Source organism: Megalops cyprinoides, chromosome 3 (genome assembly GCF_013368585.1).
Source record: "Megalops cyprinoides isolate fMegCyp1 chromosome 3, fMegCyp1.pri, whole genome shotgun sequence".
NCBI lineage: Eukaryota > Metazoa > Chordata > Actinopteri > Elopiformes > Megalopidae > Megalops > Megalops cyprinoides.
The window spans coordinates 7,362,713-7,375,357 of NC_050585.1; the positions used below are offsets into that span (position 1 = coordinate 7,362,713).

General features: G+C 45.6%; 1 protein-coding gene across 1 annotated transcript in view; it reads right to left on the reverse strand.

Annotated features, from left to right (window-relative positions):
• Positions 1-8,772: 8,772 nt before the first annotated feature.
• uvrag (UV radiation resistance associated gene) overlaps positions 8,773-12,645 on the reverse strand; it is an 82,752-nt gene continuing 78,879 nt past the window's right edge. Inside the window, exon 15 of the mRNA XM_036524259.1 lies at positions 8,773-9,444. Within this exon, the coding sequence (XP_036380152.1) occupies positions 8,775-9,444 (670 nt within the window). The 3' untranslated portion in view covers positions 8,773-8,774. The remainder of the gene's footprint in view (positions 9,445-12,645) is intronic.

Below are 12,645 nucleotides of genomic sequence, written 5' to 3' on the forward strand. Positions count from 1 at the left end.
GTCTCTGTATCACCTCTCTCCACCCTCCCAACAAGGAAGTTTGAACAGCTTATAGAATTAATCCCAGCATAAAATCTCTCCCTGTGTCAGCAAACCCCGAGAAGTTTCGACGGCTTACCTTAGACTCAAAGGCAAACAGTGTAAATGATGTGAAATAACACATGGCCGGACGTTTTACACTGCAGACAAATCTTCATGGTCTGGCTAGAAAAAAGTCAAAAGGTGAAAAAAGTACAATGTTTATTTTGCTGTAGGCGCATGAGCGGTAATCTAATTGTCACGCTCTGTTATTGGAAGCCAAGATGATGGTGAATTTCCTGTCTTGTCTGAGAGGTGGCTTTCCTCAGATCCGCCTGTGTCGGTCTGACTGGCAGGTTGACTGACTTCAGTCTGACTGACTTGACAGCATTACCAGGAATCTGACAGTCGAATCCCTCAGCAGCATGGCCCAATCACAGGATGAGGGTGAAAAAAAGAAAAAAAAAAAAAACTAAACAAACAGCTTTAAAGGACAGAAAAACCTTGAGTCCCGTGAGGATGATTAGTTGGAGACAGCGGATCCAGGGAGTAACTAAAACCATAAACTGAGCTGAGAACGACGGGAAGGAGACTCTGGCCAGTAAACTCAAGAGAATCTGGAGAGCAGCTCCTAAACTGCAGCCGCCAAAGCCACATGTCTGCAGCCCTATCACAGAAATGGCTTTGAGGTTGTGTGGAAACTGGCTGAACCTTGAAGTCGATTATGAAACTCTTTAACGTTGACATGGAATTTTTAATTAAGCACAAAGAAAAAAAAAAAGCGACACAACCATTGTGGTTAGATGGACCCAGCAATGCAGACGAGCTGTTTACGATTTAAAGGAGATTTCTCATTATTTGACATTCTCTCTGTGTCTCAGGACAAACAAAGTACTGTGCATGCTTGCAGTCTCAAAATGATAAGAAAGCAGTGTTGATGCAAAGTATTGCTTAACAGTGTTCATTTTTGAATGCATGCTAGTGCAACATTAACATTAACCTTAGCATGGAACAGGTAAAGCCACCGTGACCTACTATTTAGGTCCATAAATGACACTAAAATATTTATTGCATTTTCTTTCTTCCCAACTTCTATTTAAGTCAAAGCTCTAATTACTCTTCCATTCCCATTCATTTTTTTAAAAAAGAATAAAACCCTAAAATCCCATAGAGGTGGTTAGGAATATCAGTTTTATTTCAGGTGACATTCTGATGCATGCCTGATTCAAAATGACACGCGAGATACATGGGTGAAAAAAGTTGGGGTTTGGCTGTCCAGCAAGATGTGTTTCCGATATATGCATATGAGCTTGGCATCCTGAATGTGAACGTGTCACAACAGATTTGTCAGCGCTGCAGAAAAATGGAAAACTACCCTGACCAAATAATTTCGACATTTGCAAGGGGGATATATGATACAGCAACTCCTTCCTTTATGATTTTGCTCTCATACCTTAGGCATACTGAAAGCTGGAAGGAATTCTGCTCCTCACACAGAAAGAGTTTTCACATTCTGATAAAATCAGCAGAATTCTGTTGGTGCTGCAGCAGCAGGGTTGGTGGTGGATGAGGGGATATTTCAGTGATGCGCTAGTGTGTCAGATTAAGTCAGACACTTGGTGCCAAGCCTTCATGTGTATGCGTCCAGACACCAGAAACTCCAGCACTTCTCCACTTGGCCCTCGGCCACTCGTCTTTGTTAAAACTGTCTTCAGGAATCATCTGAAAAGCTCAAAGTGGAGCTTGAGATCCTGTGAGCCTCAGACTGTTAGTGTTGTTGACCTACTTGCTCTGGACAATCACCTGAAAGGAACAGATCACTGTTGCAATCAAAGGGGGTTTTATACAGTTACATATAATCCAGATCAATACATATTGTCTGGTTCACAAATCCAGTCTGAAAACAGAAGCGCTTTGACTCAAGTATGTGTCACGTTGCATTGGCCTGTATCCTACCAGACCAGCTCAGGGGGGTGTTCTCCATTCCGAATACAAGACTGATGTGTAAAATCTACAGAATTAAAATTTGCAACCATGAACACACTTTGCCTAGCTTGTCAGGCTATTGTAGTGTTAACTTACACAGTTCTGAACATGTTTCAAGATAGTCATCTATCTGGATTACAGTAGCTGTAGAATGGAAAGATGTGTTTTCAATACATATACCTTACTAGGCTAATCATCTGAAAAATTCTAGCTGCCAGTAGAATCAAAAAATGCTAAGAGCTAATGTAATGCTAATACTGATATAGCAACAATTAAACAAAGCAATGGCAATGTTCTGTTCTGAATTTTCTGTAATTCAGTTGTTGTTGATCTGTTAACTCTACCATGATTACAAACCACATCAAAGCAATTTAGGCACCAGCCTAAAAAAATCTCACAGGGAGCTATGCAAAGCACTTGCATACCCCCTTATCATGGCCATGCATATCAGTTGATGGTTTATTAGCAGTGGATTTCACTCGTAGCTACTGCAGCTTAGAAATTTTGAAGATCAAAATATTACAGTACAATATTACAAAATTCAAGACCTTCAGACTGGTATTTCTCCTACGCCAGTTTCAGGGAGAGAAGTACCACTGAAAGGCACTGAGCGGTGGTGTGTCTGGAAGCGGTCTGGAGCAGCTTTAAAGGTAGAAGGCATCTTGTGGCTGTCTTGTCAGACAGCTGAGGATGCCTAGAGCATGTGGGTGCAAGTCTTACAGTCGTTGGACCCACAAAAGTGGAGGGCCCTCCTACAGGCTCCCGTGCAGGATTTCCTGTGCTAATCCTCACAGTCTGGGGCTGCTCAGAGCCCTTCACTCAGCACCATTGTTGGCAGCAGTATGGATGGTCACCCATCCTGCCAGTCACAAGAGCACCAAGATCTCCTGACTCATACGGACTCCACAGGAAGAAAGAGAGAGATAAAGAAAGAGAGATGGAGGGGAAACGGAGTGCGAGAGGGAATGCAGACTTTCTTCTAAACCCCACACATCCGTGCGCAAAACGTGATGAAAAAAGCAACAGTGTGACATCCGCGTTAATTAAACCGTCACCTTATCCAGGGGTGAGCGATTCCCTTCCTGCAGGGTGGCGGTATCTGCTGTCTTTTGTTCCGCCTCTCGCTTTTAGGAGTCATCGTTGGGAAAGAAATCAACACCTGCACGGATTTCCAGGTGTAAATGAGGGGCTAATTGCCAGGTAACTAAAAGCTGCAGGACTCCCACCCTCGGGGAGTAGAATTGCCCGTCCCTGAGCTAGCCCAGAGAAAATGTGATCTCATCGGTGAGAGAGTTACAAGCATTTTGTGACATTGTTACCTATTGTTTGGGTAAAGGGTACTTGTGTAAAAACGTATTAGGTTTTTGCAGTCCTCCTATTTTCCTATGTGTAGTGTCAATTCCATAATACACAGCAGGGACATGTTCTCATGAAGGCTACCAAGAGCTTACCCCTGACGTCGTCAGTGCTGAGCCATTATGTATTTGATTTACATTTAGGGGTCAAGCATAAAAGTTGAGGTTTCTCTGGTAACATACTTTGTTTGGTTCATTCCAGTCTGATCCAATCTCAATATTGATATTGATCCAATGAAATCAGGTCCACACAAATAGGTTTAATGAGCCGTGAAATGTGTCTTGGTGAAAACGAGGCTGAAAATAAACTGCCCAGATTGTGTGTTTTCGAAAAAAACATTCCGAAGTATATTTTGTGATAGGACACAACTGAAAGAAAGACACTGGGATGCCACTCAAGATGTGAGCTCTCACATGAAAACCTCAGTCACTGATACTGCCACACTGCCGTTTGGAGTGGAATGTGCTGTGACCAGGACAGTGAAGTGCTGGTTAAGATTCTGCAGCTGAGCATCATGGGATTTTCTACGTCAAAAACACCATTGTATATAAATAATGAGGCTCTCGCTACCCGTGTGTATTACACCTTAAATGCAATGTTACTTTGAAAGCAGCTTTAACAACATGACTAACATTTGCCCTGTAACAAGCAGATGGCCATGTTGAGTGTGGGTTTAGTGGCTAATACAAGCAGATCAGAAGATCAGTCTGAAACAGCCTCAGACCCTCAGCTCATCCCTTTAAAGCACCTCTTAACACAAAGCCTGAGCTGGAGAGTAACTATACTTACACAAACATTAAGCTTCAGCGCGCATCCCCACTTCAGTATCCTGCAGGAGTCTGTCCCCTCAGCAGAAGGGCACAGAGACAGCACCTCCTATTGGCTGTCTCAGCAATCACACGATTCAATATACTGCATTCAGCCCTTTTAACGGCCACAAATGACACCACTAGTTAAAAATGTGTCAGCGAATGGACAACCCATATTTTTTCACCACAAAAGACTCACATTTCACATTGTGAAAGCTTGATAGAGGCGGAAATCTCAGGGAACAATGCTCTCAACCCCCCTCGCCTCCCAAGTGATTCATCCTTTTAGTTTTTGCTTGTGTTCTACGGAAAAAAAAAAACGAACCTCGTAAACAAGCTTCTCGCGATAATTATTTCCTGTCTCTCCGGTAATGTTGTGAAACGATGCACCAATCACCATTCCGAAATGTGCATTGGGCCGCAGCATCGCTGCGGGCGGCGAGTCTCTCTGCAGCAAGGCCTCGGCGGTTAGACGGAGAGGGAGTCTTTGCATGCATGGCGCTGGTCCCGTGGCGCGCCGATGGTTTCCATTATGCACGCTGCTGCTCTCAATGTGGGTGGAAATTCCGCGGGTGATGCTTCTGTCGTTAATGCGTGCATGCATGCGCAGCTACAATGCACTTAGAGCGGCACTCCGGCCCGAGGTGCGAAGTGACGCTGATGCAGACCAGAGAGGCTCCGGTGGCTGTTCGTTTGAGAGGTGTGTGCGCTTCGCACGCACGGGCAGATGAGGTTACGCCAGAGGCGTGGGGTGAGGCAGCGATCGCGGCGGCTCAAAGTCTTCCTGTTGGCCCGTTACACGCTATACTGCAGTAATACAATCAACCTGGGCCACTTGCTCTAAAAGGCAGGAGGCAGCGGTGGTTTTCAGCCTGAGTTCGGGGCCTTCGCTGTATGTTAACAATAACTGTCTCCGGGCAAAATAATTTGAACAATGAGGCCTCAGCAAAACACACTTTAAAAGAACCGGGTCTCTCTGTCCAAGAGCGTTTTTGTGGTGCCTGTGCGATCGGTATGCCTAAATACTGATCGGGGGCGAAAGGTTTTGTGCGGTCGGCGTGCGTCATCACACAGAAGCAGCCTGATTGGGGTGAAGGTTATGCCGTTGCCTTGGCGGTGCGTCTGTGTGCTGGCCCAAGAGCTCGCGGCGTACCACAACGTGACCTGCCTTGTCTCACTGCTCAGCTCCGTCACCACATGCTGAGGCCGGAGGGCTGATGAGGGCAGGGACACGACCGCTGCAATAAGAGAGCGCAAGATGCGGCGTCACCTTGTGCTCCCTTGCCCCCGTGATCCGATGTTGTGAGGTACCAGGTCGCCAGAGACCGCATCCATCCTCCACAGGGGCCCCCAGCACCTGCACAGTATTAAATCTCAAAGCAGACAATCAGAGCTCAAGGTAAAAGGAGCTTACGGGATTCTATCTGCCCAGATCCACTTAGACTTTCGCTTTCATCCCTTTTAAAAAGATGAAGTCCGTTTAGCTGTCCAGGGTATGGCACAGGCAATGTGATACATGTCACTGTTAGCTTTGCTAAGTGCTAGCCAACTGCAGGTACTGGGCTAACCAACAACAGCAGGTGCTAAGCCAGTAATGCCACATAAAATGGAAGTACAGTAGATCCTCAAACAACTTCCCTGCTTTTTATTTCACGAGAGACTCCTGTGTCATAAATTGACACAGAGTGCTCCTGGGGTAGAAATTAAAATACAACAAAATAAAACTGTGGAGATCTTGAAAGAGAACTGACGCCATAATGTTTTTTGGCACAACGTAAGCATGAAATTGTTACCATGCCGTTTAATAGTTAGAACCATTAATCCTGATTGTCAAAGACAGAGCCCTCTTTAGTCAGGGGGGACTTTGTGAGAAAAAAAAAAAAAGTTTGGAAAGGAAAATATGCAAATACTGTGAGTTGGATCCCATTATTTCCACATGATTAACGAGGAGCACACTGATGAAGGGGAGTGGAGATGCCACCCACCCTCTGTTTGCTCAGATAGAGTGTTCCACACCACTTCAATGAGACAGGAGATTTGTTACCGAAATCAAGGTGGTCTTAATCTACAGCCATTACAGAGCATTCTAGAAGGCTCGCCTCGTCAGGACAAAAAGCCCCTTGGAAGCTCAAATCCCTCCAGAGCTCGGCGGTCGTGCACTGCGGCAAGGTCGCATAATTCTGCTGCGATTGTCTTTCAGTACAATCACAAGACTAACAGGCCCTCGCTTATTTTCACATCTTAAACATACTTTTATAGCGTGATTATAAAGGTATTTCAGTTATGGCGAGAAAAATACTCCACTCTTTCATGGCACTGGGAAGTATGCCAGCAAAGTGAATGACTATTGAGATTCTGGCGGGGTTTTTCATCGCTTGACCAGTAGCATTGGGACAATAATCCGATACCATGATAAAACCAATGAACAAACCTAGACTTTATCGCTTTTATCTCAAGTTATGCTTTGATTTAATTTAAATCCATAAGGTTTAAAGACAATTTTTACATGACTGCTGTGATAAAAATGATGCTTTTGCATAACTATCAGGGTCTGACACTTCTGCAGAAATGGTTACTTTAGATGGACGCTATTGCCTGTATGTGTATGTGTCCCATGTTACTAATCTGCTCACGAACAAACAGTAAGCCATTCAGGTACATGCTTTGCGATCCCAAGGAACAAAATTAAATGCACACTTAAGACTTATTTTTCTTCCCCTAAACAAGATGAACATCAGGGATAGAAAAAGGCTATCTAAATAAAAGACTTTCAGCTGTACTTGTATGCGAAATATGGGAACTGTTTGCAGCTCGATTGCCATCTAATGAAGTGCATGTCCTCCAGGTTGGCTGAGAGGGGACCAGAGCAGAGCTGGGCTGGCCTCCTGACAGCCACAGTCCGCCTGCCAGACAGACAGATCTCCGCTCCGCTAATCATAGTGTTCACACGCAGCAGTGACGTCAAAGGAGTCGCGGACGTCTGTGATTGAACTGCGGTCTTTAATAATAAAACACCCTCCATACAAAATTATATGTACAGTCAAGTCATTGTTCATACAACAATGTCACACAACATTGCAGTTTGTGTAAAATTTTTTAGTTTTCTTTTTTTAAATACATTATTAAACAATCATCAAACCACAGTAATTATTAATAATAATAATAATAATAATACTAATAATAGTTGTATAGGGGTTTTTGTGCATCTGCAAGTACAGTGCAGAAGGCTTGTACGTGGCTACCAGGCAAAGCAGAGACATCCATTTTATCTAATGCAGTCTGTGGGACACTATGGGCCTTCAGCATTCAGGATCACTCAATATATTCATTTAGCTACAGATTCAGGGAACGCTTGAAAAATCTTATTAGTAAGAACTTCCATCAAGCTTGTGTAAAAACAAACGCTTTTGTCTGGAGACAAATATATATACAGCCAATTAGTAAAAAATGTTACAACTTTATTTTTTCACTCAGAAGGTGGAAATGTACAGTGATTTACAGTAGCACAGTTCAGCCCTGCATGTTTAAATTAACTACAATTCTCATTTAAGAACACTGTACATAACAAATGAAACCAACCCTGACCCCAGAACGAGCAAATACAGACACCTGGAGTTGCGGGGAAAGACATCCCATAGATGTGTGGCCCTGTGACGAATAGGACAGGATGATGGAGAGACTGACTAAATAAACATAGCAGAAAACATCACCGAGTCGATTAACTGTGATTAACACTCTAAATGGTCAGCATGGAATATTAAAAAAACTACTTTGCTTCACAGTATACATGAGTCATTTTTGGTCAGCCTTTAATATGTTAAGTTTAATTTATTACTGGTGTGAATAAAGGCATAAAAGAGATAAATCAAACGGGGGGGTGCCGGGGGGGGGGGGGGCAAATCAAAACAACCGCACCGCTGTGGTTACAAACAGAGCGTAGCACTGCCATGTGCTGTGCTGGCATCTGCAGCTCTTCCGCTCCCTCCCCTCCTTTCTCTCAGTGAAATGCAGTCGGGGGGATGGGGAGGCAAAGTGGTGAATGGGGTTGTGTGTGCGTCCCCTGGCTGGCAGGCCGCTGCGAGGCGTGAAATGGACGGCCTCTGCCAGCGGGAGCGCGTGACGTCGGGAGCGAAAGGTGGCCCGGCGCCGGTTTCCGCCCGTCCCTGCGCTCCCCTCCTCCCGCAGCGGACTCCATGGCACGGGGGTGGGGAGGCCGTCTCCTCGGGGGGGGGGGGGGGGGCCCTGCGAGCGGCACGCTCCCTGTCCGTGTCGCCTGTGATCTTTTTCCAGGTTGCTGAAAGCAGTTTCGGATGCCCAGACATGCTGAGGGCCTAGTGCTGCGTGGAGCCACTTATTAAGCATTCATTCTCTCATGGCAACTCAATGCACCCTGAAAAAAGGCCAGGAATCATTTCAGCCACAATTATCCTTTTTATTTCATTTTTAAGGATTATAGAAATGCTTAGAGAAGTGCAAATTGGTCATTATTCCAGATATCTCCTATATATATTTTTTTTTTGTCTCCATGTTGCTAGGAGAGAAAAACAAAGGAACAACAAGCCCCACCGCCCCCAACCCCCACCCCTCTACACCTCAGGTCCTGCCTCACTTGTCTGAATTCTTGCGCGGCCGGCGAAAGCTGGACATGTTCTCATTTAGTGCATAGATGCGTCGGGAGAACTCCTCGAAGCCGGCGGCGTCCAGCTCGCCCAGCACCTGTTCGTCACACTCCACGGCCACGGCGTGGTCCACCGGGATGCAGGGGTAGTCCTCCAGGGGGCCCCCGCCGCTGAAGCCCGTGGCCTCCGTGCCCATGATCTCCTCCGCATGCTCCACCGAGCAGCAGAGCTCCGCAGCGGCGGGCAGCGCCAGCCCCTCGCCCGGCACCGCCGAGCCGTTCATGGCGCCCGCGTGCTGCTCGGAGGGCCCCGCCTCGTCCCGGTCCTCGGGGCCCAGGCAGTTGGAGTCCGCGCCCGACGGGCACTCCTCTTCCGCCTCCATGCTCTTGGCCAGGTCGATGCCGGCGTCCAGCGAGGAGGACATGTTTTTGGGCGGGTCCGCGGGCGGCGCCAAAGAGACGGGCTGGGTTGCCGCCGCGTTGCCGCCGGGAGAGGGCGCTTTGTACTTCTGCTTGTCGGCCTCCGAGCTGGCCCGCTTGCGCTGGCCCCGGTCCGGGGAGCTGGTCCTGGGCGCGTAACCCGCCTCCGACGACATGGAAGCGGTGAGCTGGGACTTGGACGGCACCGGGATGGAGCTGGAGATCTGGCGTCGATCACTGCGGGAGAAGAGAGAGAGGAAGAGGTGCCCCACTCACCATGTGCTCTGCTCAGAGGAACGGACATCTCTGCCTGCACTCAGGCCGTCCTGATCAAACACAGCCCCTCATTTACTTCCCTTAGCTCATCTCTCCCATACCATCCAGGCTGGAAACAGCTGTTTTAAGTAAATCCCTCACTTATTACGTTCAAAAATGTTTGTGTAACCAGTGCATCTGCAGACGTTCAAGCTGAAGTTAACGGCACACACTCTCAAAAGTATGAAAGACATTTAAGATAATAGATAATAGGCCTATTTTCATACTTCATCTGTCCAGAACAAATCATGCATAAACACGACAACCAATTTTATTACACAAGGGCTGCAGATGCACTTCATAAACTCTCATTCGTCATAATTACACCTTTGTAATAGCCCTGTAAATGTGGACAAAACTGGCACAGGGACCCATGGGGAAGTGTACTTAACTGACACGTGTGCTGTGGTATGGCTAAGCAAAGAGGCTCTGACAGAGTATCAAAAGGGGAAGAATAACAGCTGCAGAAGTGGAAAGCAGCAATTCGAATGTTTGAAATGATAACAATAACAAAGAGATGCTAAGTTTCGTCCGGCAGCATGTGGATTTAGTGCACATCTGGCAGGGCCTGGCGTGAAGCAGCTCTCCTCAGTGCGGGGGAAGGCGACACTGCAATTAGGACAAACAACGTAGGTGGTTGCAGCCACTGCAGTACTGCACTGTACTGTACTACTCGCATAATAGGGCTGCAGAGAGCTATCACCACTCACACTTTACTCAGCACAGAGCCAACTTTCATTTCAAAACAATGTCTACTGGGTGCGGTGAAGTCTCCTTAGGCTTTGCAGTTGTGATAGTGCATGACCTGCCACTGGCCATCAAGGGGGTTTTGATTGTCATATTCTCAGTACATTACCCATATAAAACTGCTTACAAACTAAATCCCCTCGCAAAAAGCCCCCCCCCCCCCAAAGAAACTGCAAGCAGAGGTCCCACCATGTTTCCTATCTTCAGTATTTCCTTGAGGGGTCCTGGAGCACCGAGTTGAGGTCATGTATCAGCGCCCCTCACCAGACATCCCAGATAAGGGGACACATAGCAAAGAATTCTGCTTTCAGAAGCCAATAGAGGAAACCAGTGGATGACTATCGAAAGGACTCTTATCGTCCATTGTGTTATTTAAGCTCACAATTTACATTTGAGATGTTCGACATTCACTGCAGCCGACCTCGAGGGGTTAAAGGTTCACAAGGGGAATTTTTTTTTCTTTAAAAAAAAAGGGTCCATAAAATTGGTCTGTCTTTGCTGGCAGTAGCGCTTCTTCCTGGAGTCCCCCTAAATTGGCTCAAGTTGTCTCTTCTGCATGTGCAAGCCCAACACACTGGGGCCTCACGGAAAAAGTCTGAGAATGCGCAGGTGAGTCTGAGAATGCGCAGGTGAGTCTGAGAATGCGCAAACTCTGAGAGTCACGTGCAGGCGCGGGTGAGATCAGTCATGACGGTGTTCCCGGTCGCTCACTGAGGCGCGTTTTTTTGTTTTTCAATTTCAAAAATACAGCGGATACAAACCCCTGCTTTTGTCACACTTACAAACAACGGCGGTCTTCTCCTCACTGAAATCAACCGTGGAGGAAATAGAAAAATTCATCGACGAGTTCCACAGTAATCTGTGCGAAATGCCGGCTCAAAAGCCCAACCAGCGCACAGAGGGCTCAGCAAAGAAACGCTACCGGGAATCCTCCACCGACACCGAGGACTTAAACACGCCGACACAAGAGGTTAGTGTGCTTCACTCAATTAATGCAAGACTCAGCATTTTAGAATCACTGTCTGCTGAACTGAAAGAAATGCGAGCGAGCCTTGAATTTAATCACAAGGAAATCGAGGATCTAAAAAGAGACAACGAGTGCTTGAAAATTACTGTTGAAACATTGACCAAGGAACTGGACAACATTGTCAAAGAAAACAAGACCATAAAAGAAAACATATTGGATATACAATCACGCAGCATGCGCGATAACTTAATTTTCTCCGGGATTCCAGAAAATAAAACCGAAAACCCAATAAACACGATTAAAGATTTCATACGAACCGAACTAAAACTGCCCTCCGACATTGTTGACAATATAACTTTCCATCGGGTTCATCGCCTTGGAATCACAGCAAAGAGGGGGCCTCGGCCCATCATTGCAAAGTTTGAACACTTCCAACAAAAGGAGCTAGTGAAAAGCAGAGGCAGAGAACTAAAAGGAACTCACTACGGCCTCAATGATCAGTTCCCTCGTGAAATAAATGAACGCCGCAAGAAGCTCTACCCCATTCTTAAACAACATCGAGCAGAAGGAAAAAGAGCTTCAATCACCGTAGACAAACTGTACATCGACGGCCAACTATTTCGCGATCTCAAGATTACACCGTGGCTTTTCTAAATGGGAAAAAAAAAAAAAATCACACCCCAAATGCGATTTATCTGTTCAAACCAGTGTTCTCTCTCCATCTCTCTTTTTTCCTTAACTTAAACATTACCCACATACCCCCTGTTTTTTCTGTTTTGTTTATTTAAATTTATTTGTTTGATTCTTTACTCTATCTCTCACCTTATTTTTTCCTATTCCAATGACTCCAACCATTCACCCCTTTCCTCACTCTGTTTTCCCTACCTGCTCTCCTTCTAATACACTGTCACATCTTATCCAGACTTATGTTTCTGTAATACCCTTCTGCACTGTCTGTTTCTGTGGTCTGTGTTCAAATGTCCTTCTGTCTGAGTCTGTGTCTGTATATAAACTGAGTGTCTCTTTTCTTTGTTATATGGTAACATCACACATATTTGGAGTTCATGTGGAGTTCACCTCCCACCATTTTTATTCTATTCTATTTTCTCCTATCTATCCCCTTTTTTTTTTTTTTTTTTTTTTTTTTTTTTTTTCCCTCCCCAATTTTATTTTATTATTATTTATCTTATTTTACTTTTACTTTTTCTTTGTTGACTCCAATTGATTCTACTACCAATGACACACAGTAAACACATGTAATGTCTTCAACAAAATTTATAAGTTGGAATGTCAGGGGTCTTAACTTGTTGGCAAAGAGAGTCAAAATACTCACTCACCTGCAAAACCTTAAAGGAGACATCTGTCTATTACAAGAAACACACCTCATTAATTCAGACCATGAAAAATTA